Here is a 25,649-nt window from a genome sequence, read left to right as displayed (position 1 = left end):
CTATGATGCTTCGGTTTGAACATAGAGGTATACCAGATTTGATCTCCACTGGAGTGGAGGTGCTGATCTCCTGCTTGCTCTGTCCATGTGAAGGCAGTCTGATGGGGATGATGAGAGGGGTGACCACACTGCCAGCTGTCATGATCTGCAAACAATACCAGCGGTGGAAAAAGTACTTCTTTTTTTTTACTTGAGTAAAAGTATCAATACTGCAATGTAGAAACACTCTGTTACAGGTAAAAGTTCGGAATTAAAAACTCCGAACTTTGTGAGCTTGTAGATCGGCTATTTTCAAATGGCCGAAATGTATATAGATAGGGCTGAAGTGGTTAAAGTAGGTTTTGTTATAATAATAATCAAAATCTACAAAGTAGTAACTAAAGTTTTGAAATAATTGTAGTGGAGTAAAAGTATAATATCTGATTCTGAGATGTAGTGGAGTAGAAGTAAAAGTACTGAAAATTGGAAATACTCCAGTAAAGTATAAAATCCCTCAGAATTGTACTTAAGTACAGTACCTGAGAGTAAATGTACTTAGTTACTGTACACCACTGGTATATTAAGTAATTGGTGCACATGAGTTAAACATGTCTCACCAACAAAGTAATGGGGGAAACAAATCAAGTAAACACACTGTCAAGTAAAGTATATGATGGAAAGAGTTACAAAAGACAACATCCATATTAATTGACAATTACAATAAACAAAACTTCACAAAGAACAGCACAGCTTAAATGTTATTGTAATATAATGAAGATAAAATGAAATGGATTACTGTACTATGCTCCTCTGTCTCTGCTTTGAGCCGTTTGCATCATGGTCTCCATGGCAACCGGTCTGGAGCCCATAGACTGGACGGATGGCCCTGTTGTGATTGGCTTGTTGTTGTCAAGGGAGACGGGCGAGGAGCTACTTGTAAACCAATGACAGGTAACTGGTTATGGGTTTAGCCCAGTGGTGGAAAGTAACTAAGTACATGTACTCAAGTACTGGACTTAAAGGAAATTTTACTTTACTGGATTATTTAAATGTTCACTACTTTTACTTCTACTCCACTACATCTCAGAGGCAAATATAGTACTTTTACTCCACTACAATTATTAGAAAACTTTAGTTACTAGTTACTTTGCAGATAGATTTGCAGTTTGAAAACAGCCAAAGTTTTCAAAATAATTGTAATGGAGTAAAAGTATAACATCTGAGATGTAGTGCCTACTGTAGAAGTAAAAGTACTGAAAATTGGAAATACTCCAGTAAAGTTAAAATACATCAAAATTGTAGTTACTTTACACCGTACATAAACATATACATTAACAGCTATAATAAACACATATTATTTATATGTATATTTATATAAACACAACAAAACACTTTATTGCGTGATGTAACTGTTACATCACGCAATAAAGTGTTTTTAGTGCATCATGTTAATAACATGATGCACGTAACGTTACGTTATCGTATAACTAAACAGAAGACGTTACAACACGCTTGTTGATACGAGAAACGGTTACACCGGAACCGGTAACACGTCTGAGTTTGTGACTCCTCGTCCGCGCGGCACCGTAGAGTCCCACAATTCGATAGGTCCTTACTGTCGATGTAACACCGAAGTTGAGCTTTTTTTTTTATCAGGCAGATTTCTCGGTCGCTCGGCCGGCTGAGGCGGCTCGCCATTGGATAGCCCTGAAACATGACTGTCATGACCGTTATATTATACCTCTATGGTCATGACGCAACTTGTTCCTGGTTTGGGAAATGTTTCCATCTACAACCCGTACATCTACATAAACGTTCATATTTCAAATATAAAGTGTTGACCCCACGGCTATAAATGTAAAAAGTTGAAACGCTTCTGTTTAAGTACCCGTATCTTCCGTATTGTTCAATAAAAAGCCTTTTAATCCGATTGGCGGCCATCTTCTCATAGAGTTATAACGTATCAGAGTGCAATACGCCTCCCAGCCGATAGGGTCGCGTGGTTGAAATTATATGAAGACGTTTTAAGAAAATGGCCACCAATCGGATTAAAATGCTTTTTATTGAACAATACGGAAAATACGGGTACTTAAACTAAAGCGTTTCAACTTAACATATCCATGGCCGTGGGGTACGCACTTTATATTTGAAATATGAACGTTTTATGTAGATGTAGGGGTTGTAAAAGAATGTTGGAAATATCCAAAACCAGGAAAAAAGTTGCGCCATGACGCGTGTGGCAGACGAGCGTCATGTGAACCATGGCCAGCCATTGGATAACAGTTGAGGACCCAGAGCAGAGAGAGCAGCATCTCATGCTGCATTGCTGCTTAGATAGACAGAGTTTAAACACCTTTAAGTCGCTTAAACTTTAACATTTTGTATCACATTCACCATGACAGACGTCAAGGTAAAGCAGGAGTCTAATGCCGCCGACGTGGCGGAGATAGAGAACAGGTGGGTTCCATGTTTTCACCCTATATTATGGTTGGTTTCGTGTTAGAAACGAAGCTAACGGTGGCTAAAGGCTAAGCGACGCGTTGGTTTGTTTACCTTTAACTCCATCATGTAGATCACGTGTTCTCAACCCTTTTTTCATGTCAAGGACCCCCAGATTTGACATTTAGTAGCCAGGGACCCCATAAGAAGTTTTTTTTACGGCTTTATAGCAGTGATTCTCAACCATTTGAATTTCAAGGACCCCCTGTTTGACATGCATTAGGCTGAGAGGACCCCATTTAATGGCATTTCTATCTCTCAGAGTTACAGACCCGTAGGGGTCCATTTGATTCTATTTGTACACTCAGAGTTACAGACCCTTAAGGGTCCATTTGGTTCCTAATCTATCATTTAGCTGGGGACCCCCTGAAACTCTGTCAAGGGCCCCTGGGGGTCCACGGACCCCACTTAGAGAACCAATGGTGTAGAAGATATGGAACATGTCTTCAATCAGGGTTTCTTCTTAAACATTTTCATATAAGGACCCCCTACGTATAGATATGTATTTGGCTGCGGATGAACCCCCCCCATCTGAAAAGATCTGGTGCCAGGGACCCCCATAAGAGAGGATTTATGTTGTTGAAAATAGCTGCTCTACAAGCTCATGCGACGCGTTGTGAGCTTGTAGATCAGCTATTTTCGAATAGCCTATAGTATAAGTAAAAAGTTCAAGTGGTGAAACAGATTTTGATGCTTTACTAATTTGCTGGCCCGCTCTCAGGGACCCCTGCGGTTCCCCCGGACCCCACATTGAGAACCATGTGTAGATTATGAAAACATTAGAATGTCTGTTGTTTGTAAATGAAGCTGGGGGTGGTGTTTCCAGTCTTTGCCATGTCAGAATCACAATCAGCTTGATTGTCACATCACAGGTTTACAGAGGTAAAAAAAAGTGGGTGAAATTCGTTTTGGTTTATTAGTTCTATGGTATTGTTATGCTATGATGTCCATGGTAGTCACTGATGATCTATCTATACGTCTAGACTGAGTTTAATGATCATGATCATTAATTCTGATCGTAAACGTAATCCTAAACTGGCTGTGGGCGATGTGTCATGTTGGCATAAAGTGCATCGTTGTTATAATTGTAATGACACATCATACAGGATGATCTAGACCAGTGGTCAAGGACAAGGACCCCCAAATTGATAAAAATTTGGCCGCGGACCCCTATCTCAAAATATGTCACGCCAAGGACCCCCAAAAGCAAAGATTTATGTTAAAAATGTTTGGAAAATAGCAGATCTACAAGCTCATAGCGCGGCACTCGGTGCCGCGCTATGAGCTTGTAGATCTGCTATTTTTGAATAGCCAAAGGATAAAAGGTTAAAGTGGTTAAAATGATTGTGATGCTATATTAACTACTTTTGCTGGGGACCCCCTAGAACTAGGGGGGTTCTAATAATCTGAAAACTATAGCCAGATTTGATATCCCAATTGATAGATCGCCCTCCTTATCCAAAATGAATTAAATCCACAGTCAGGAAGTCAACAGTTGTATGGTAAACGGTGCATTCTAAAGTTTCTATACAGTACCGCGGCCTCTTTCCAAATCGCTTTATACAATGTGCATTGCATTCACCCATTCACACACCCAAACAATAGTTACAATACAAGGTATCAGCCTGCTCACCGCCGGGAGCAGGTTCGGGGGAGTTTAATAGTGTTGCTCAAGGACACTTTGTCACAGCCAGACCAGGAACCTTTTACATTTCCAGGATGGCCGCTCTACCCATCCAACAAGGCTCCAAACATCCCAAAACAAACTTGTAAGGCTACTTCTTGGCCTCAATCACAAAACCCATCTAACCCCTAATCATTTTGCTAGGATTGGATGGCTTAGGGTTGAGGACAGAGTACAGCAACTTGCTATGGGCCTGGTTTTCAAGATACACCACAACATTGGGATCCCCCTGTATTTGTCAAAATACTTCCAAAATGTGAATCAAGTCCATGATCATAACACCAGAGGCAGCTCCACAAACCATGTTCAACCCAGATTTGGCTCAACAAAGGGAATGAACTCGTTCTCATGCTATTCATCAAAAATGTGGAATGCCCTACCAAAAGGAGTAAAGGAGTGTAAAACCCTACTCACTTTCAAAAATGCCATAAAGATACACCTTCAGGAGGCTGCAATTCAAAAATGGCCCCTGTCCAAGTCCTAACCTACCCCATGTCCTAACCTAACCTACCCCCTATCCCCCCCTCTCTTTCTTCTTTTGTACATATTTTTCACTCATACCAGTAACCTGTAAACTGATTGTATGACATTCTGTATAGTAGCGTGTATATCTGTCTGTCTCTTATATGTCATCATGATTTGTGTGTATGGGGATCTCATCTTAAACAAGCTAAGTGCTTAATGAGCTATCCAGTTTAGTAGACCTTGTATTGTGAATTTGTACTTCCATGTACTGTTATGTACTGTTCTCATGTCTTACTAAATAAAGTACATCAATCAATCAATCAAAACCCTCCTGAGCCACTGCCGCCCCTATGTTGCTATACCATTGAGTTGCACAGAGCCAGTCATTTCTCTAATAACGTATTGTGTGTGTGTGTGGGTAATAGTAGAATTTGAGAAATAGACATTTTGAGGAGCGTCCTTTACAGGTCCTCACAAGAGAAAAGTTTTTTTTAGGGCGTTGGTTCTCAAAGTGGGGTTCGAGGACCCCCAGGGGTCCTTGAGGGGGTTCCAGGTGGTCCCTAGCTAAATGATGGTGAGTTGGTGACCAAATGGACCCTTATTTGATATTTAACTCTTGAGAGTGTAAAATTAAACCAAATGGACCCTTACGGGTCCATTTGGTTTCATTTTACGCGCTCAAGAGTAAAATTATTGTTAAACAGCTGCATTACTTAATTAAATAATTGTTATTTTGATCAACGTTTGCCTGTTATCTCTCCTATGGTGACAGCTCTCCTACCGGATAATACCGGCAGGAGAAGGCGTGCTCTACTCAAGGGTAGGGATGGGAAGATATGAAATTTTCATGTCACGATTATTGTGACCAAAATGATTGCGATTTATGATATTATCACGATGATGTAAATATGCTTAAAAATCTTAATATGCCACTTTGTATATCTTAGGGGGGGTGTGGATGATCAAGGATCAAGGAATGACATCACACCATCATCATCACATTCAACATAATTGTCCTTTTTAAATGTTTTTATTCTATTACCCAACACAACACCATTCAGCAACTGTTAGGAACACGTTGCCCTGCCTTCTAACCTCTTCTGTAAATTAGTTGCACTGATTCACAGTGGTGCTGGTGTGTGAAATGTTTCGCTGGACGATACATCTGAAAGGAGGACATAAGAATTACTACCCAGCTGCTGTGGTAGTCGGACACAAGCTGTACTCTTTTGGAGGTTACGATCACTGTAATCCTTACTGCAATGATTATATCGATGTCCACATCTTCAACACACTGTCTTTACGCTGGAGGAAGTTGACCACAGTGAAAACTGGAGGAGGAGAACATCATCTTGAGGTTCCCTGCGTGCGCTGGGGCCACACAGCTGTTCTGGTAGAAGACATTGCCTACATCTGGGGGGGACATACTTACTGTAACGTGCTTTATTCATTTGATGTTGACAACCACAGATGGTCCAAACCCAATATTGCCGGAACTGTTCCAGAGGGGAGGTGCTACCACTCAGCCTGTGTCTTTAGGAAGGTCATGTATATTTATGGAGGAAACATTCAGCTGACTGGACACACTAATGACATCTACAAGTTGGACACCACCACAATGGTCTGGTCTCTAATTAACACCAGAGGCACACCACCACCTGTTTCATCAGGTCACTCTGCCACCATCATCGGGACAAAGATGTTTGTATTTGGGGGCTGGGGGTCGGGGAACCCGGGGCGCTTCCACAACATCAACATCGGTGTGTTTGACACAGAGACCAACTGCTGGCTGAGCACACCTTCTCCACAGCTTCTTCCAGAAGGACGCATGGGTCATTCAGCCTTTGCCTACAATGGAGAGCTGTACATATTTGGTGGAAGCAACTTCCAGCAATTAATCAATGGTCTGTGGAAATTCAATCCACAGACCTTCTCATGGAAGAAGGTTGAGACCAAAGGGAAAGCCCCGCGTGGGATGGCTTGGATGTGTCGTTGCATGGTGGGAGAACGTATCATCCTCTTTGGAGGATACAACACACCTGATGAGCTGTATATCTTAGATTTAAGTCCTAATCTGAAGATGTTATGCAAGCTAGCGGTTATTCAGTACGGTGTGGAGCAGTCTGAACTACCACATGACATCAGGTGGGAACTGGCAGCCATGACTACCAACAATAAAAAGATCTAAAAAAGAGAAAAAAAACTGTGATCCCATTTTAAAAATAATAATAATACAAATAATGATAATAAATAAATAAAAAAGAATAAACAAACAAACTGCAAATGGCAACGGGGTCGAAGCATATCAGAGAAAGATGATGAAGAGGAAGATGATGGCCCTCAGGAGAAAATGCAGACGAAGAGGAAACATAAAAACATGTGGGAAGAAGGATTCTCTGCTGGAACTGATACCTCCACGACCCTCTGGATAAGTGGATGAAGATGGATGGCTGGATGGATGATGGATGGATGGATGGATACACCAAATTAACACGTTGCCTGCCATGGACGCATAAAGTCGTTCTATTATCAAATTATTATTTTTTTTGAAAATTCCACAAGGGGCACCCTAACACAGCTTTGGGATGATCCATCGTCACTCAGAGAAGAAGTATGTGGATGTGACGTCATTCCAAAAAACGTCACATCCATCCACCCTGACTATGGGATTTTTAGAAAAACACTCCTAACTCTGTTTCTTTTTTTTGCATTGAAAACCACCCGTTTTCAACGGGCCATAGCCCCAAAATGGCCGATTGCCGTTGGAATGTTATTGTTCCAATGGACACACTGATCCCTCCGCCTTCTCACAGGGACTTTTTTTTTTTACACAATCTGGCTTCCACTGCGTTTCAAAGATCGTCGGATTAAGGTAATTACTCTGGCAAGGGGATAAAAAATGATGTTTAATATCTTGGCAGGTAATGTTAAGACTAGAGAGAGGGGCGTGTCTGATAAAATGAATATATATAATATCTAAATACTGAATCAAGCAACTGTCCGGGGTGCTCCCAAAAGCCTGATCATTTTCGCGATAATTACAGTACCCCGCGATACTGTTATCGTGGACGTTCTTTATCGCGATATACGATAATATCGTATATCGTCCCATGCCTACTCAAGGGTAGTCTTGAGGAGTAGTCTCATGGGATTAACTGGGTGCAGATTTTAACTGGGTGCGACGATTTCGGCACGTCGGCCTTCCTCAGCGTTTCAAACTAGCATCCTAGTTTGAAACGCTGAGGAAGGCCGACGTGCCGAAACGCGTCCGTTTCTCTTTCTCTAGATAGTCATGTCTGCTGCGGCTGTTCACCTTTAAAGAATAAACCAAGAATACAACTGAAGAGAGTGCGGATGTTCCTTTATTATATCTCTCCTATGGTACCACATCAATACAGCATGGAATTGTGGACAAAATGGTATCCAACGACAACAAAATATTCTAAGCCTTAGGTCTGAGAGTCTAAATCTCATCAAACGGTGGTTCTGTGGCTCAAATGGCAAATAAATAATGGACCTTGATATGAAAAGGTTTGAAAACCACTGTTTATGGTTATTTAGGGGGTTAGGGTTGGTGATCTGCCTGATTGATACTTCATGTGCCATGTCACTGAAAATAGCCAATTGAATCTTGTAGATTGGCCTTTTTTGGGATCACAAATTAGTTTTCCTACATTTTTTATGTACTCACAAGTATCGTGTGTGTGTGTGTGTGTGTGTGTGTGTGTGTGTGTGTGTGCGCGTGTGTGCAGGATAAAGGACCTGTGTCAGCAGTTTCCTCACGGCATCACGGACCAGGTGATCCAGAACGACATGCCTCACCTGGCTCCCCAGCAGAGGGCGATGGTGATCAACAGACTGCTGTCGCTGGTCAGTCACTCAACTCCAATCCTCCTGTAGTAGACCTTTAATCATCCTGACATCACCACAGCCAAACATGTGTTACCGGGTAGAACATACCGCCCGGCAGCGTGGCATTGGAGCAGTCTTATTCGTTAACCCATTAAGACCGGGAACGCATACTGTGTCATTTTAGATTTTTAGCTATAACCATTCTTTTATTCACCTGTTTCCTAGACTGTGTGTTTTCCACTTCCTGTCGATTTCATTGGATTTCATTGGATCAAATCGACAGGAAGTGGAAAACACAGAGCCTAGGAAACGGGTGAATACTTTGGGCAATTCAAAAATAGGAGATCTTTGAATACATATATTTTATAACATTTTTAACTCGAATCTTTGCTAATGGAGGTCCCTGGAACAAAATATTTTACAAATGTTTGCTTTAAAAAATATGTATTCAAAGATTTGCACTCATTTTCACAATTTTTCAGAAATAGCAGATATACAAGCTCATAGCGCGGCACTCGGTGCCACGCTATGAGCTTGTATATCTGCTTCCCATTAACCCATTAAGACCTGAGGCGATTCTTAAAAATATTTTTTTTTTTAACATTTTTTTTTTTTTAAATCAAAAAATATTTTTTTTTCAAGACTTTTCATAAATAGCAGATCTACAAGCTCATAGCTTGAGCTTGTAGATCTGCTATTTTTGAATAGCCTAAAGAAATCTAAGAGTGACACAGATGCGTTCCTGGTCTAAATGGGTTAAATTAATATGATTGACTGATATCAACATATAAAAGGCGTATGAAAGGCGCTCGGGTGGGGCAGTGGTACTGATGCTGAGCATCAGTACGAACACAAGTGGCCCGTGTTTTGGGGGAGGTAAGCCGGGCAGGGAGAGTGATATTTGTCACCGCACGCGTGCACCTACCCGTGCGGGGTGGGGTGGCACCTGTCAGCAGGGAGTTTTGGGGCGGGAGGAGTAGTACGAAGCCCCACGTCGAAAAAAATCACTCGTAGATCTCCTGTTTTTGAATAGCCAAAGTATAAAATAATGCTTTTTAGCTCAAATCTAAAATGACACAGATGCTCTCCCGGTCTTAAAGTCTTCCGCGTGCTATCTCTCCCCTCTCGCTACGACCATGAGTTATTGAACACAGAAAAAAGGCCGTTCAGTAGATGCCTGAGTAATTGCTACATGTTTGCTTTGGAAGTTTTAAGAGAGAACCTGATAATTCTGAGACATATTGGCCCTCATTTGTCAATGGAACGTATACGCCCGCGTACTGTAGATCCGATTGGAAGAATCGCCTCACGACGGGGCTCACGCGTGATTTATCAAGCGGTCGTATCCTGCCAATCGCAGCGTAATAATGGTCAGGTGTTGATCCGCAAGTTTTTCGACATAAGGAAGCGGAAGGCGGCCGTGAGGAGAAACCCTACCAATGTATAATGTACAAACTATCAGCAGTATTGTTGACAAATACATACATCTTTTGTCAGTGAATGGAGATTATTGACAGTGGATATGAGGCACATACCGGTCAGAAAAGCCATAAATCCTCTTACAGTATGTGTGCATGTGTGTGTTTTCAGGGTCAGCTGGACCTGCTCAGGAACAGCACTGGACTCATGTACCGCATGAAGGACGCGCAGACAGCCAGGTGAAAGCTTACTCATTATAACGTTAGCACTGTAAAACAAAGCTAGTGGATATATTCAGCCGTTGGACTTTGTTGAGCTACAACATTTGATTAGTTGAGGCATGTTTCATTTATAGTGTTTTCACCAGTGGTGGAAAGTAACTGAGTACATGTACTCAAGTACTGCACTTAAGTACAACTTTGAGGTGTTTGTACTTTACTTGAGTATTTCCAATACTTTTACCTCTATTCCACTACATCTCAGAGGCAAATATTGTACTTTTACTCCACTGCAATTATTTGAAAACTTTATTTACTAGTTACTTTGCAGATATAAATGATGATATTATTAAACATACATGAACCACTTTAACCCTATTTTATACCTAGGCTATTTGAAAATAGCCGATCTACAAGCTCACAACGCGACGCATTGTCAGCTTGTAGATCTGCTATTTTCAAACATTTTAGTACTTTTACTTTTGGTACTTTTGATGCCAATACTTTTGTACTTTTACTCAAGTAAATTTTGAACATCAGTACTTCTACATTGCAGTATTGATACTTTTACTTCAGTAAAACATTTGAGTACTTTTTCCACCACTGACTGGTTTCCACATTGTAAGCCTGTATGAGTATGTAGCCTTACTGGCTTGTGTTGTGTCTCCCAGTAAGATGAAAGGTTCCGACAACCAGGAGAAACTGGTTTACCAGGTCATAGAGGACGCAGGAAACAAAGGTAGGACCTGCACACTCACGTCCATTACATAATACGCCGCATCCTACCGCGGGGTGGTCTTTTACCATGTGTTTGTGTGTTAGGCATCTGGAGCAGGGACATGGGATGTTTTTATTTTTTACCCTGTGTTTGTGTTGTAGGCCAGTGGTTCTGAACCTTTTCAGGCCGGTCTTTTACCATGTGTTTGTGTGTTAGGCATCTGGAGCAGGCACTTGGAATTGCAGGATATTGTGAAAAATCACACCCTGTTTGAAGGAAGCGGTGCCTTTGGGGGCGGGGCTTAACTCATTTCAGTTCGTCCCTATTGGTGGTCTGAGTCCACTTACCAAATGTGTACTTGGTAGCATGCTGCAAACTGGAATAATGGCTGTTTAAAGCCCAGCCAATGGGCAGACAGAGGGGGCGGGGCTTAAGTAATTACAGTTTGTCCCTATTGGTGGTTTTAGTCTATGTCCAAAATTTGATGGCATAGGCAATCTCCAAGTCCGTGTGTGTGTGTGTGTGTGTGTGTGTGTGTGTGTGTGTGTGTGTGTGTGTGTGTGTGTGTGTGTGTGTGTGTGTGTGTGCGTGTGTTTGTATGTGTTGCTTCTTTGCCGTGCTCATCCCGGGCTCATACGGACAGACGGACACACAGACACACAGACACCGAGTCAAAGCCACGTATAGAGCGGTTGGCACCGCTAAAAATAGCAGATCTACAAGCTTACAACACCTCACGTTGGGAGGCGTTGTGAGCTTGTAGATCGTCTATTTTCAACTTTCTTATATTATTTGACAATTTGGCCAACGTTTGACGTTTGAAGTATTAAAACGGTCTTAAAAGCCCTTAAATTGTCACTGAACTATCATCTGGCGACCCCCCCCCCCCCCCCCCCCCCCAAATCATGTGGGGACATGATTGCTTTTACTCTGTAACTGTGTTGTAAGCATCTGGAGCAGGGACATGGGGTGTTTTTTTTTACCCTGTAACTGTGTTGTAGGCATCTGGAGCAGGGACATGGGGTGTCTTTTTAACCCTGTAACTGTGTTGTAAGCATCTGGAGCAGGGACATGGGGTGTTTTTTTTTACCCTGTAACTGTGTTGTAAGCATCTGGAGCAGAGACATGGGGTGTTTTTTTTACCCTGTAACTGTGTTGTAGGCATCTGGAGCAGGGACATGGGGTGTTTTCTTTTTACCCTGTAACTGTGTTGTAGGCATCTGGAGCAGGGACATGGGGTGTTTTTTTTTTACCCTGTAACTGTGTTGTAGGCATCTGGAGCAGGGACATGGGGTGTTTTTGTTACCCTGTAACTGTGTTGTAGGCATCTGGAGCAGGGACATGGGGTGTTTTTTTTTACCCTGTAACTGTGTTGTAGGCATCTGGAGCAGGGACATGGGGTGTTTTTTTTTACCCTGTAACTGTGTTGTAGGCATCTGGAGCAGGGACATGGGGTGTTTTTTTTAACCCTGTAACTGTGTTGTAGGCATCTGGAGCAGGGACATCCGTTTTAAGAGCAACCTCCCTCTGACTGAGATCAACAAGATCCTCAAGAACCTGGAGAGCAAGAAACTCATCAAAGCCGTCAAATCTGTGGCTGTGAGTCCACCGGTTTCTAGTTCTACTAAAGCCACCGTCCTATAATTACAGTATCTGAAATATATGGTGCAAAATGGTTTAAAATATGACACCTGAAGGCAGAGCTGGGTGAGATGGACAAAATCAAATATCACAATATTTTTGACCAAATACCTTTATATGACGATAATATAAACGTTCTTTTTAATCTATCAAACATTTTCAAAAATTGCCATTGTAGACGGATCTACAAGCTCAGTTAGCGTTGTGTTGTCTTTAGCTGGTAGTAACTAGTGATGAGCGGGTCGACCCGTAACCCGCGGGACCCGCGGATCAACCCGCGGCGCGGGTGGGTCGAGTCAGAATTTCAGAGGCAATTATGCGGGCTGTGGGTGAGCGGGTCAGCCGCTCTCACTCGCAAAAAAAATAAAAATAATCACATGCTCTTGTTTTGTCTGTATTCCTAATAAGAATAATAACAATAAAACAGTTTGAATATACTTGGGGGACAGAATAAATAAAAAAATCGCCGGTCGCGGGGCGGGTTGAGCCATAGATTTATATATGGGTTCGCGGGGCGGGTTGAGGCGGGTTGGGTTCCGTCGCGGGGCGGGTCATGAAAAAACCCGACCCGCTCATCACTAGTAGTAACGGCCGCATTACAGTAAAGTGATGTCATTTTTCTTACCTGACCGTTTTAGATGGTCTGTTATTTACATTTATACATTTAGCTATCAGATAGGAATTACTGATGATTATTTATGGAATGTTTTGTGTAAATAATTTGTGAACGCACCAATAGTCACAATGTCACTATTGAGGTAATTGGTAAAAAAAAAGAATAATAATATTGTTTGTTTTAATCTTCCAGGCATCTAAGAAGAAGGTGTACATGCTGTACAACATCCAGCCGGACCGCTCGGTGACCGGAGGAGCCTGGTACAGCGACCAGGACTTTGAGTCAGAGTTCGTGGAGGTCCTCAACCAGCAGTGTTTCAAGTTCCTACAGAGCAAGGTGACGTTTGACACTCATTTGGTGCGAGGAGTCCATTGGAAACTGGAACCTAACAGTGTGCCAGTAGATGTATTTATGTCTGTTTGTCCCATAACCATATGGGTATATACAACTAGGGTTGGGATCCTTTAGGAGTTTAACTTTAACTGCCAGAGTAATAGTGTCACGCCACTGCCAGCGAAAGCGATCATGGAATATTTTCCGTGATCACCGTCCTCACGGCGATTGCCTCATTACACGCACGGGGGTCTCGTAGAATTGGGGGTTATGGCCAGTTGAATGTGGCTTGTTTTCACCAAAAACAACAGAAAACACTCTGCGCGTGTACAAATGGAACCCATTTGGTTCCATTTGTACACTCAGAGTTATGTAAGGGTTCATTTGGTTCCGTTTGTACACACTCAGAGTTACAGACCTGTAAGGGTCCATTTGGTTCCATTTGTACACTCTCAGAGTTATAGTGGTCCTTGAAATTAAAAAGTTTGAGCACCAGTACGGTATTGTAATTGTATAGCAGACAGACGTGAAATCTACATACCAGCTCTGACCAAGCCCCCATAACAGTGAAGCTGCCGTCACCTGGTGGTCAAATCTGGGATCGCAAGAGTCCCGCATTTAAAACGCTACTGCGCATGCTTCTACCGTCTGAAACCCTAGTGGCACCTGCTCGGTGCTCAAGTCTTCCGCATCTGAGCACCAAAATGTGGTACTTCTGGGTGCTTCATGCGCTGGGTGAGCAACTTCATTTAAATGAATAGGTTGGGGGCGGGGCCGTCCGTTCTCTAGATATATCATTAACTCTTTGGCTTTGACAGTGTAGATAAAACCGGCTCCGGAAACGGTTCCAAATGTGATGGAACCGGTTCCGATTCCTTAGTATTTAATTGGACCCGATTCCTCCGGTTCCGGATCCCAACGCTACATACAACAGATTGGGCTTAACGGTTGTTCTTTGTTGTTGTGTCCCCCTGGCAGGCGGAGGTAGCGAGGGACAGCAAGCAGAGTCCCATGGTGCAGAGGAACAGCTCCTTCGCCACGTCACACGAAGTGTGGAAGTACATCTGTGAACTGGGCATCAGCAAGGTGTGTGACTGATATGCACACAAAACATGACAGCCGCTCAGCTGACTGAGATGCAGAGTCAGTTCCTTTAGTACTGCTGGTTTTCTGTCCTCCAACATGGTCATCGTTGCCAGGTTTTGCGAGAGAAACGAGCAACCAGGTCTATGAAAACAAGCCCAACATATATTGATTGAATACTTTATTAGCAGTTTGCAAAAACAAGCACAGGAAAGTACAGTTCAATACATGGTCTGCTAAGAGGATTTTAATTGCAATATTTCACACTCTAGAGAGTCTCTAGAGTGTGAAATATTGCACGTTGCCTCAGCCTGCAATAAAACGGTTGTCAATTCATGATACTTTCTCATCTCCTATTTTTTATACTTAACACATCGGGTGCCAAACACAACTCCGAAACTTTTTACGTTGGGGAAAACGACTCATTTTGTATGCGCGATCGCTCCGCCATTGTGACCCGCGGTAAAGATGTTATCGTTCCAGGCGTTAGCCAGGACCACCCTGCAAAACGCACGCATGCTTTGTGTCACATGGATTGCTCGTCGTGGAGTCTACAGCTTAAACAGCGCCGCGCAGCTCAACGGTGAGATTTCTGGCACCGAACGTAATCTGTTATTATAAAATTCTGGCACCGAATGTGTTAATATGCAATGTCAATGTTGTGTAAGAAAAATCATTAAATGTATAAAATGCTGCTACAGTAACACAATAAATAGAAGAATCTATGGATTTGACGCTGTGATCGTTAATATCGGGATCGGCAGATACTGCTTCCAGTTCTACCCTAGACAAAAACATTTCAGATGACTAAAATGTTCATTGAATTGTATTCAAAAGATTATGACTAAAACTAAATCAAAAAGATCTGCCGTCATAATGAACACTCCCTCTGTTGTCCAGGTGGACTTGTCCATGGAGGACATCGAGACCATCCTAAACACGCTGATCTACGACGGCAAGGTGGAGATGACCATCATCGCCGCCAAGGAGGGCACGGTGGGCAGTGTGGACGGACAGATGAAGCTCTACCGAGGGGTCAACCCCATCATTCAGCCCACAGGACTGGTCAAAGTGCCCTGTGGACTCTGTCCGGTAAACATCTATCTATCTATCAGTCCATCTCTCAGTCAATCTAATCAATACATCTATTTATCTATCAGTCAGTCAATCAATACATCTATTTATCTATCAGTCAGTCAACCAATCACAGAGCTCCAGAGTCCAAATTAAACCCTCCTGTTTGTCAAAATAGAACAAATTAGGGCTGCAATTATCCATTATTTTCTTAGCGATTATTATTGATTACCAGTGGTGGAAAAGGTACACTTTTTTTTTTCTTAAGTGAAAGTATCAATACTGCAATATATAAATACTCTGTTACAAGTCTGACATTCAAAATGTACTTGAGTAAAAGTAGAAAAGTATTGGCTCATAGTCATAGCGCGGCGCCGCACTATGAGCTTGTACCGTAGATCTGCTATTTTTGAAAGATCTTGAAAATGTGTAAAAATCTTTGAAATATGTCGTTTTTTAAAGCAAACATTTTTAACTCAAATCTTTGCTTCTGGGTGGTCCCTGAAACAAAATATTTTGAGATGGGGGTCCTTGACATGAAAAAGCTTGAGAACCACTGATATTAGAAATACGTTTTTTATTTATTTTTATAAACCTGTTTAAACCTGTTTGATTTGGAGTTACAAATGTTCGCTTTAAAAAATATATGTTCAAAGATTTGCACACATTTTCAGAAAATGGCAGATATACAGTACAAGCTATAGCACGGCTATGAGCTTGTAGATCTGCTATTTTTGAATATCCAAACAAGTCTGAAAATTCTTAATGGGTCTTAATGGGTTAATCTTTTATTTTATTAAATCGTAGACTTGTTTTTATAATGGATCAGTAATAAATGAGCTGCTGCTCCCCTGGAACAAATGCTAATGATTTAGTTTGTCGTCCTGCAGGTGTTTGATGACTGCCACGAGGGGGGTGAGATCTCTCCGTCCAACTGTATCTACATGACAGAGTGGCTGGACTTCTGACCCGCACACCCACCCCCACCCTCCCTGACGTTTTCTCTATGATGAAAACCATTTAAAACGTGTGGCTTTATTTTCTGTTGTTGATCTGTGATATATTCTACGTTTATTTTGTATTTATCTCACAGGGTCTGATAAATGTTCCTCCAGACCCTGCAAAATATAAGTAAGGTGACACTCAAAATGTGTTTCCGGTTTTAATTTATGTTCGATTATAACAGTGGTTTTCAACCTTTTTCATGCCAAGGACCCCTAAATTGATATTCATTTGGCCGCGGACCCCCCCATCTGAAAATGTTTCGTGCCAGGGACCCCCCTGAAGCAAAGATTTAAGTTAAAAATGTTCGCTTTAAATATATATATATGCAAAGATATGCACACATTTTCAAGATTTTTCAAAAATAGCAGATCTACAAGCTCATGCCGCGGCATGAGCTTGTAGATCTGCTATTTTTGAACAGCCCGAAGCTAAGTGGTTAAAAATGATTGTGACGCTATGTTAACTAATTTAGCTGGGGACCCCCTGGTTGAGAACGACTGAATTATAACAAAAATGTGTCTGGACCTGGCAGCAGATCTCTGCGCCGTCAATCACACAATTCAGAGTTGTAGATTTAACCACCTTGAACACTAAAGACTTCAGTGACTGGTGTCCCCCAAGGCTCCGTAATAGGTATGCTCCTTTTCCCCCCCTCTGCAACAGTGATTCTCAAATCTGTTTCAATTCATGCATTTAATGCATTACTCCATCATCTGTTTGCATTAATTACATTAACGCAATTATGTCCAAAACTGTTACTTTTCAAGATTCAAATTCAAAAACAGCAAAAATGGCAGATCTACAAGCTCAAAAGCATCGCTTTGTGCCACGTTTTTGAGCTTGTAGATCGTCTACTTTTGATGCTTTTCTTTTCTAGATCTAGGGGGGTTCATTTTTTAAACAAAACTTAGAATATGGAGAAAAGAGGTTTCTGCCCGACAGCAACGATATATACTTTGTTTTACCCCTCTGGGACCAATCTACACTGTACATTTGTTTACGTAACTCAGAGAGTTCAAATGGAACCAAATGGACCATTTGCACTCAGAGTTACAGACCCGTAACGGTCAATTTGGACTCCTGGTGGTCCCTGGACCTGACAGTGACACGCTTGGAATTTTGGAAGAAATATGGATTGATGTGAAAACTTGTGATCTAGATCTACATTCACAGAGAGGCAGAAGTGAAACCCGTCCCCATCATGAGCTTCCCTTGAGGCAGGGACGTGCACAGATAGACTCTAGGTGGTGCTGGAGCACCTGCCCTTTGCCCTCTTGACCAGAAGTGCCCTTTTGAAAAGAAATGTTTTTTTTTACAGCAGGGGTCTTCAACAGGGGGTCCGGGACCCCTAGGGGGTCCTCAGAGTTACTACAGGGGATCCGCCAAATCTTTATGTGATATGATTTTTCTTTTTACCATAACCACTCGAAACCTAGCATCCCTTTTCTGAGGAGAACTTTAGCCAAAAATAGCAGATCTACAAGCCCACAGTGGGCTTGTAGATCGGCTATTTTTGGCAAAGAGGTATAGGTGTAGAGGGAAAAAAGAGCAGACCAAGTAAACAAAAAAAAGTATAATTTACTTGAGCACCTGCCCCTCAAAATGTCTGTGCACGCCACTGCCTTGAGGCAAATAAATATGACCGAGCCTCTCTGCAATGGTTCCACAGACCTCACCAGCTCTAACTGAAGGAACATACATTTTCTCAGGTAGTGATTGGAAGGAATGGTGGCTCATGATGGATTTTCCTGAATAGTTTAGCCCATTTAGACCGGGAACGCGTATTGTGTCATTTTTTTGATTTCTTTGGCTATTCAAAAAATAGCAGATCTACAAGCTCATAGCGCCGCGCTTGAACGTTAATGCTGCTTGCTGCTATTATTTGGGAAAATCGTGGACATTTGTGTTTTTAAAGCGAACTCCGATATGTGCTTCTGGGGGGGTCCCTGGAACAACATATTTTGAGATGGGGGTCCACGGCCAATTACATATCATTTTTGGGGTGCTTGACATGGAAAAGTTGATATAGCAACATACTGTTAGGATTTAGAAAACATTTTTAGATATTTGGCCGCGGACCCCCCATCTCAAAATGTTTTGTTCCAGGGACCCCCCAGAAGCAAAGAGTTGAGTTACAAATGTTCGCTTTAAAAAAATATATATTCAAATATTTGCACACATTTTCAAAAATAGCAGATATACAAGCTAATAGCGTGGCACTCGGTGCCTCGCTATGAGGTTGTAGATCTGCTATTTTTCAATCGCCAAAGAAATCTAAAAATGACAGATGCGTTCCCAGTCTTAATGTGTTTATAGAATGTTGGCCTCCAGGGTCCAAGTGGGTATATCCCACTGTGGTAATCTTTAAATATATTCAAATCTACAGTATTAAAACATTTCATTTGGTCCAGTCTTTAAGACCGGATATCCATGATTCAAAGTCATACTGGGTCGCCTTCATGAATGTTTTTTGCAACACCCCTGGGAGCTATGCCTATGTGGTCATTACAGCATCTGTTCCTTTGCTGGGTTTGCCAGTAATACATTTCTGTAGAAAAGAACAGAAAACAATTTCCGGTTCCAAACACTTTCTTTGAGTGCCTCTATCATTTCGGTGTGAGTTTTCACTCAAATAAGCCGGTAAAAAATGTAAAAATAACTATTTGAATAAGTAACACAGTATGACTTTAAAAACAATGACCAGTACATCTGTTAAAACAATTATAGTGGTGTTGATGGTGCAGCCCTTTAAGGTATGTTCACTGAAATAAAAGCTGTTCCTACAATGTTACAAGCTGTCATCTATTTGATTAAGTTGAAAGGACACGAGTCATGAGGTGTATCTAATCAATATTGAAGATAGTTGCAGTTTGTTGCAGTTCTAACTCAACCTTCAAACTGAACCAAGGGAATTCCTATCAGAACAATATACCATCCAAATATCTACTAACCCAGTGGTTCCCAAACACTGGGTCAGGACCCATTCTTGGGTCACTCACGAGTACTTTTTGTTTCGTTTTTCACTACCATTTCTTATGTATTATTTCAAAACATTTTCAGTAAATAAATGTCAAACATTCAACAGAATTTCATAACATTCTTTTAATAAAACAAGTAGTTCAAATAGCCATTCTACAAGCTCTCAACAATCGCAATACAGGAATTTTCACTAGTTTGAGTCAAATGCTCCGTAAATGTACTTAGCTTTAGTTATTGTCCACCACTGCCCCTGATCAACACACTGTAGTGAAGATATGATATCTCTGGAGAGTGTTAATGATGTCTATGTGACAATACAGTCGCATTTAGTTTTTTGCTTTTGAATTATTTGTCCTCTGTGAGTTTGACCACGGCCTTGATGAGCTCAGGGAAGTGTGTGTCCATGAAGTGTCCTCTGTCGGTGTACTCGTGGAGCTCCGCCTCCAGGCCCTCCGCCACTTCCTTCTGCTCCGTCCAGGGCAGGAAGGGGTCGTCCCGCGAGCCAAACTGGACAATGTGGCCCACGTTCCCCCGGATCCTCTCCCACTCCCACGGACGACTGAAATACCCTTGAGGATTTGGAAGGAGAAACGTTCAGTATACCTGCACAACACATCCACGGCCATTCAACTCCTCAATAGGCTCTATGCACAGCAGCCATATTGGACAGAAATTGGGCCCCTTCCTTGCTTCCTTCACAGGTGTTACCAATGACACTAATGAAGGCTCTGTTCCATTTAGTGTAGCACAGTGGTTCTCAAACTTTTTAATTTCAAGGACCCCCATAACTCTGAGTGTACAAATGGAACCAAATGGACCCGGGAGGGTCCATTTGGTTCCATTTGTACACTCTCAGAGTTACACCCTCTCAAGGAACCATGAGGGTCCCTGGACCACACTTTGAGACCCACTAGTATTGCTAGTGAGCCAACATGCACAATATCAACACCCTGACTCTGTTTGACCAGAATGGAACAGAGCCTTCATTAGTATCATTGGTAACACCTGTGAAGGAAGTCAGAAGAGGCCCAATTTTTTTCTCCAAAATGGCTGCTGTGCATAGAGCCTATCTGTGACTGATTTCACATGGTCGCTGCTGTGCTGGGTGGAAACTGTGTATGTCCAAAAGCTCTTGTTAAAGGTAGGGTTTTTCTTGAACCATAAGTGTTGAATAGCTCTATATGCTGATAGTACTCATTGCTACAGAGTGTTTGTTTAGTAACAGGAGTCTCCATGTCTCTCCAACTCTTTATTAAACAGAAAATGCATTTTCAGGTCAGGATACCAATTTTATCGAATCAGGAAAGAGAACTCAGACATGATACAGATTAAACTGTATAACTGTAAAAAGTGAAATTGGTCAAATCATTGCTATAGAGTGTTTGTTCAGTAACAGGAGTCTCGGTCTCTCCCGTTACTGAACAAAGACTCTATAGCAATGATTACTATCAGAATATAGTGCTTTAAGCAAAATATATCACTTACCCTACCTTTAATACTTTTCGTTGGTTATTTATATATATATTCAGAAAACCCAAAGACACTTAACCACTTTCACAATTTTTCAAAAGTAGCAAAAATAGCAGATGTATAAGCGCACAACACTTCACAATGCGACGCGTTGTGAGCTTGTAGATCTGCTATTGTTGCTACTTTAGTGTGACAGGGTAGTGTGATGGAAGTACGGCATTATCTAAAAAGGCACTACTGTACATTCAGTCGTCCTATGGAAAATAAGTGATGGGGCACAAATCTCACCACTCGCTCTCTCGTTTTCATCCCCCAGGTGTGAGGTGTACGCTCCCACCAAGATGATAGCAAACACTTTGTGTGTCTCTGCGTACCTGCAAGACAGATTTATCTTATACACATACGGTACATGCATTATATACTATATGTCAAAAAATGTATCAAGGGTCCTGGAAAAAGAATTGGCTATGCATTGTAAAAAACAGGAGTAAAAGACCCATTATTGCGCTGAATGATTTTTATATAGTTATGGAAATTGAGTTAAATATTCTGGAAAGGTTTTGGAACAGTTTTGAAAATTCATTGGTAAAAAATGTGTGGGAACCCTGGAGACTAGACATTGTTTGGAATTTTAGATATGATATCATAATGTGATGATGTGGCATAAGTGTTGTCTTTTCCTGGTTTTAAATGACTTAAGCCTTATTTTACACTTTCAAAAATGTTCAATAATAGCGAAGCTCACAACGCATCACAATGTAGATAGATAGGTAGATAAATAGAAATATATACCATCGCAATACGATTCAATTTCCACTTGAGAATCAATAAAAAAGTATTTCTATTCCATTCTATATCGAGGAATTTGGTGAACAATATTGTATTATTTGATTGCCCAGGCCTACTTTGAACCAAAAAAAAACTCTATGTTCTGTTTCTCTTCAATAACATAAAGGTTAAGCCTAGCATTGTCACATTGAGATGGAACAGAGCGGTCCTGGGTCACCTCATGGCCGCGGCAGCTCCAGAGCTGTGACCGATGATCACCGTCTCCTCATCACAGCCCAGCGTCTCCTCCATGAAGGGCAACCACACGCTTTCTCTGGCTGTCACTGGAACGAACACGCGAGCGCGAACACACACACACACACACACACACACACACACACGTAAAAGTAGTATTGGCATCTGAAAATATTTTGTGCCAGGGACCCCCATACAAGATTTGTGTTGCAATCTCTTATTTAGATATTTTTCATCTCCAGTAATGAATGCATAATTAATGAGCTGTTATTTAAAGTGTTACATATTTTAACATCATGTTACCTACCGGGGTCAGGCATGTCTTTCAGCAGACACGTCATACCTGGAATCTGAAGAAAACATTGTCAACATGGTTTGTAATGGCGTTATGACACTATATAGCACTATTCTAACTTACTTAAAGGTAGGGTAAGTGATTTACTTTGGTTAAAATAAGTGTTAAAGGACAACTTTGTTTTTTTACAACCAAGGTTTATATTTTAGCTTGTAATTAAAGTAAATAATTATATAGTAATTATTTACAATAATTATTATTTACAATAATTATATAGTAAATTTCATTTACTGCTTTCTATAGTTTTAGCAATTTTCGTGACATTTTTTACAGTGGGCGGGGGCATTCTGTCCGGTGGCTAAATATGTATTTTTTTACACAATAAAAAAGGTCCTGTGGTCTTTGATGGCCAGATGTGAGTTATTGGGGGCTAAAAAAGCTACTGTAAATAATAATAAAGAAAACGCCAGGTTATTGTGTAAAAAAAGACATATTTAGCCGGACAGAATGCCCCCGCCCACTGTAAAAAAAGATCGCAAAAAATGATAAAACTATAGAAAGCAGTAGGCCTACATTTAATTTTTTTAACACTCATCTTTTATTTACTTTAATTACAATCTAAAACATAAACCTTGGTTGTAAAAAAACAAAGTTGTCCTTTAAATAGCTCTATATTCTGATAGTACTCATTGCTATAGAGTGTTTGTTCAGTAAAAGGAGTCTCCCATGTCTCTCCAGCTCTTTATTAAACAGAAAATGCATTTTTAGTGCTCTCTCATTGGCTTAAATGTTACCTACCTGAAAATGTACTATATTGTGTTTACTAAAGAGCTGGAGAGACCCCTGTGACCGAACAAACGCTCTTTAACCTTTTAACAAAACAAGAAAACTACCCAAAAATATCAAATATCCTACCTGATACAACAGAAAACAAAAAATAACCAGGAAAGCATCTTTTTGTACAGAAATGTTTGGAAGTCAGAATGTATAAAAAGTAAACCATATCTTTTCAGTAAAGGGGGCAGAGCTGTTGTAACAGGACACAAATTAGGACTAAAATCAAATGTTGAGGTACTTTTGAGTATTTCCTTTTCCCCCCCTACATTCTGGTATTTTTTACTTTTATTTAAGTACTTGCAACAACAGAGTATTTCTACATTGCGGCATTGCTATTTGTATTAAATATTGGACTCTTTCTTGTCATGTAGACACCAGTGTGCTTTTTTTGAGATTCTGAATTCTTAATTCCCCCGAGTCCCCATCTTTAAACCAATCCAGTGACTTTGATTGGTGCAGGGCTGAGCACAAATCGGATTGTAAATACCATAATTTATTTATTTCACTGCAGATAGTCTACATATTCAATTTAAAATCATCCTTAACCCTTAAATTCAATTATCTCAATGGACTAAAATCTAATTTCATTTGATGGCCTTCCTGCCCTGGCATTTGTGCCCTCAAAAAAAAAATGGACATCACCAAAAGGCCTTGCCCCTAAAATGATGAAATTCCAGGCCTGACTCCGACTGGCATTGCAGGCTTTCAATGAATGAGTCCATATCTTTGTAACAGAGCCTTTCACACTAATATCCCCCTCAGTAAGTCCAACTTTATTATAACTCAGTGAGAGCCATAGTTGAGAGCAGAGTTAAATGGTTTACTGCATGGGTCTTCAAACAGGGGGTGTGGGACCCCTAGGGGGTCCTCAAAGTTACTACAGGGGGTCCGCCAAATCTTTGTGTGATATGATTTTTTTTTTACTTTAACCACTTCAACCCTAGCGTCCCTTTTCTGAGGAGAACTTTAGCCAAAAATAGCAGATCTACAAGCTCACAGCAAGGCGTTGTGAGCTTGTAGATCGGCTATTTTTGGCAAAGACGTATAGGTGTAGAGGGGGAAAAAGTCTAATCTGAAACATAATTTTATACAATATAGAGGGGGTCCCTGCTTCATCTCTCTCTCAGCTAGGGGGTCCTTGGCCTGAAAAGGTTGAAGACCCCTGATTTACTGTGTTGAGACTAATATTCCAGTGGGATCCGGTCTAGAGCCCGCCTACTCCAAACATTCCGTTTCCTGTGTGTGCCACATTGTTATTGTTCCCCCACATCATGAAACCAGTAGCCTCGGTCCCGCCAGTCGCTAACACGACGTGGATTTACCAAACTAAATAAAATGAGTACTTGAAGATTACACAGTGGTGTAAAAAATAACTCAATTTGTTTTAGTGAAAGTATCAATACTGCAATGTAGAAATACTCTGATAAAGTAAAAGTCCGGCAATCAACGTTTACTTGAGTAAAAATACAAAAGTATTGGTACCAACATTAATATAAAGTACTAGCCATGGTTCACATGACGCTCGTCTGTCACAAGCGTCATGGCGCTACTTGTTACTGTTTTTTGAATGGTCTCCATTACAACCCGTACATCTACATAAACGTTCAGATTTCAAATATAAAGTGCTTTCCCCACGGCCATGAATGTAACAAGTTGAAACGCTCGGGTCTAAGTACCCGTAACTGTCGTATTGTTCAATAACAAACATTTTAATCCGATCGGCGGCCATTTCCCCACAGAGCTATAACGTATCAGAGTGCAGTACACCTCCCAACCGATAAGGTCGCGTAGTTGAAAGCAGATGAAGAACATTTTGAGAACATGGCCACCGATCGGATTAAAAGGCATTTTTTATTGAACAATACAGAAGATACGGGTACTTAGACCCGGGCGTTTTAACTTGTAACATCCATGGCCGTGGGGTCAGCACTTTATATTTGGAATCTGAACGTTTATGTAGATGTACGGGTTGTAAATGGAGAAAGTGCCAAAACCAGGAACAAGTTGCGCCATGACTGTCATGATATGACATGTCATGTTTCAGGGCTACATATAAACGTGATGTTTCACCTTATTGATGTTCTTGTGGGCCCATCCGTACCAGTTACAGTGATGCACATCTCCTGCTCCGTTCCCAGGGACGATCACTGCCTTGCTCAACGGCATCCTAATGATCCTACTGGAATACAGGGTAAGAAACTCTCCACGTTGGGTTTGAAACAGATCTGTTCCGTGTCTGTCAAGTGAACCATGATGAGATTATGCATTGCAGATCCGGCCAGGGACTTCAAAATAAAGTCCTGATCAAACAATGGTGGAAAGTAACTAAGTACATGTACAGTGGTGGAAAGTAACTAAGTCCAATACTTTTACTTCTACTCCACTACATCTCAGAGGCAAATATTGTACTTACTCCACTACATTTATTTGAACACTTTAGTTACTAGGTACTTTGCAGA

General features: G+C 41.3%; 2 protein-coding genes across 3 annotated transcripts; one reads left to right on the top strand and one right to left on the bottom strand.

Annotated features, from left to right (window-relative positions):
* Positions 1 to 2,275: 2,275 nt before the first annotated feature.
* polr3f (polymerase (RNA) III (DNA directed) polypeptide F) lies at positions 2,276 to 16,730 on the top strand. The gene is made up of 9 exons (XM_084083663.1): positions 2,276 to 2,436; positions 8,380 to 8,497; positions 10,070 to 10,137; positions 10,788 to 10,855; positions 12,321 to 12,433; positions 13,284 to 13,427; positions 14,403 to 14,510; positions 15,408 to 15,599; positions 16,472 to 16,730. Exons 1-9 carry the CDS (start codon positions 2,375 to 2,377, stop codon positions 16,547 to 16,549), a joined length of 951 nt encoding a protein of 316 aa, XP_083939789.1. The 5' UTR covers positions 2,276 to 2,374; the 3' UTR covers positions 16,550 to 16,730.
* A 2,940-nt stretch (positions 16,731 to 19,670) lies between these two features.
* On the bottom strand, positions 19,671 to 25,428 carry rbbp9 (retinoblastoma binding protein 9). 2 transcript variants are annotated; one of them, XM_084081647.1, is made up of 5 exons: positions 25,261 to 25,428; positions 22,366 to 22,408; positions 22,042 to 22,147; positions 21,324 to 21,409; positions 19,671 to 20,134 (listed from the first exon to the last, which is right to left on the bottom strand). In XM_084081647.1, the coding sequence occupies exons 1-5, from the start codon at positions 25,354 to 25,356 to the stop codon at positions 19,911 to 19,913; spliced, it is 555 nt and encodes a 184-aa protein (XP_083937773.1). In that variant the 5' UTR covers positions 25,357 to 25,428; the 3' UTR covers positions 19,671 to 19,910. The 2 variants fall into 2 exon arrangements, with proteins under 2 accessions (XP_083937773.1, XP_083937774.1); XM_084081648.1 differs by having other exon boundaries at positions 25,292 to 25,371.
* Positions 25,429 to 25,649: the final 221 nt, after the last annotated feature.

Source organism: Gymnoscopelus microlampas (genome assembly GCF_963454915.1).
Source record: "Gymnoscopelus microlampas genome assembly, chromosome: 2".
In the NCBI taxonomy this organism is placed as follows: domain Eukaryota; kingdom Metazoa; phylum Chordata; class Actinopteri; order Myctophiformes; family Myctophidae; genus Gymnoscopelus; species Gymnoscopelus microlampas.
This window is presented reverse-complemented; position numbering and strand designations above follow the sequence as displayed.

Excerpts from the sequence above, each read along its gene's own strand:
- polr3f (XM_084083663.1), top strand. The coding sequence starts at position 2,375 with ATGACAGACGTCAAGGTAAAGCAGGAGTCTAATGCCGCCGACGTGGCG. Across the intron at positions 13,428-14,402 it reads TCAAGTTCCTACAGAGCAAG|GCGGAGGTAGCGAGGGACAG; the intron begins GTGACGTTTGAC and ends TCCCCCTGGCAG. Across the intron at positions 15,600-16,471 it reads TGCCCTGTGGACTCTGTCCG|GTGTTTGATGACTGCCACGA; the intron begins GTAAACATCTAT and ends GTCGTCCTGCAG.
- rbbp9 (XM_084081647.1), bottom strand. The coding sequence starts at position 25,356 with ATGCCGTTGAGCAAGGCAGTGATCGTCCCTGGGAACGGAGCAGGAGAT. Across the intron at positions 22,148-22,365 it reads GAAAGACATGCCTGACCCCG|TGACAGCCAGAGAAAGCGTG; the intron begins GTAGGTAACATG and ends TGTTCGTTCCAG. Across the intron at positions 21,410-22,041 it reads GGAGCTGCCGCGGCCATGAG|GTACGCAGAGACACACAAAG; the intron begins GTGACCCAGGAC and ends TCTGTCTTGCAG.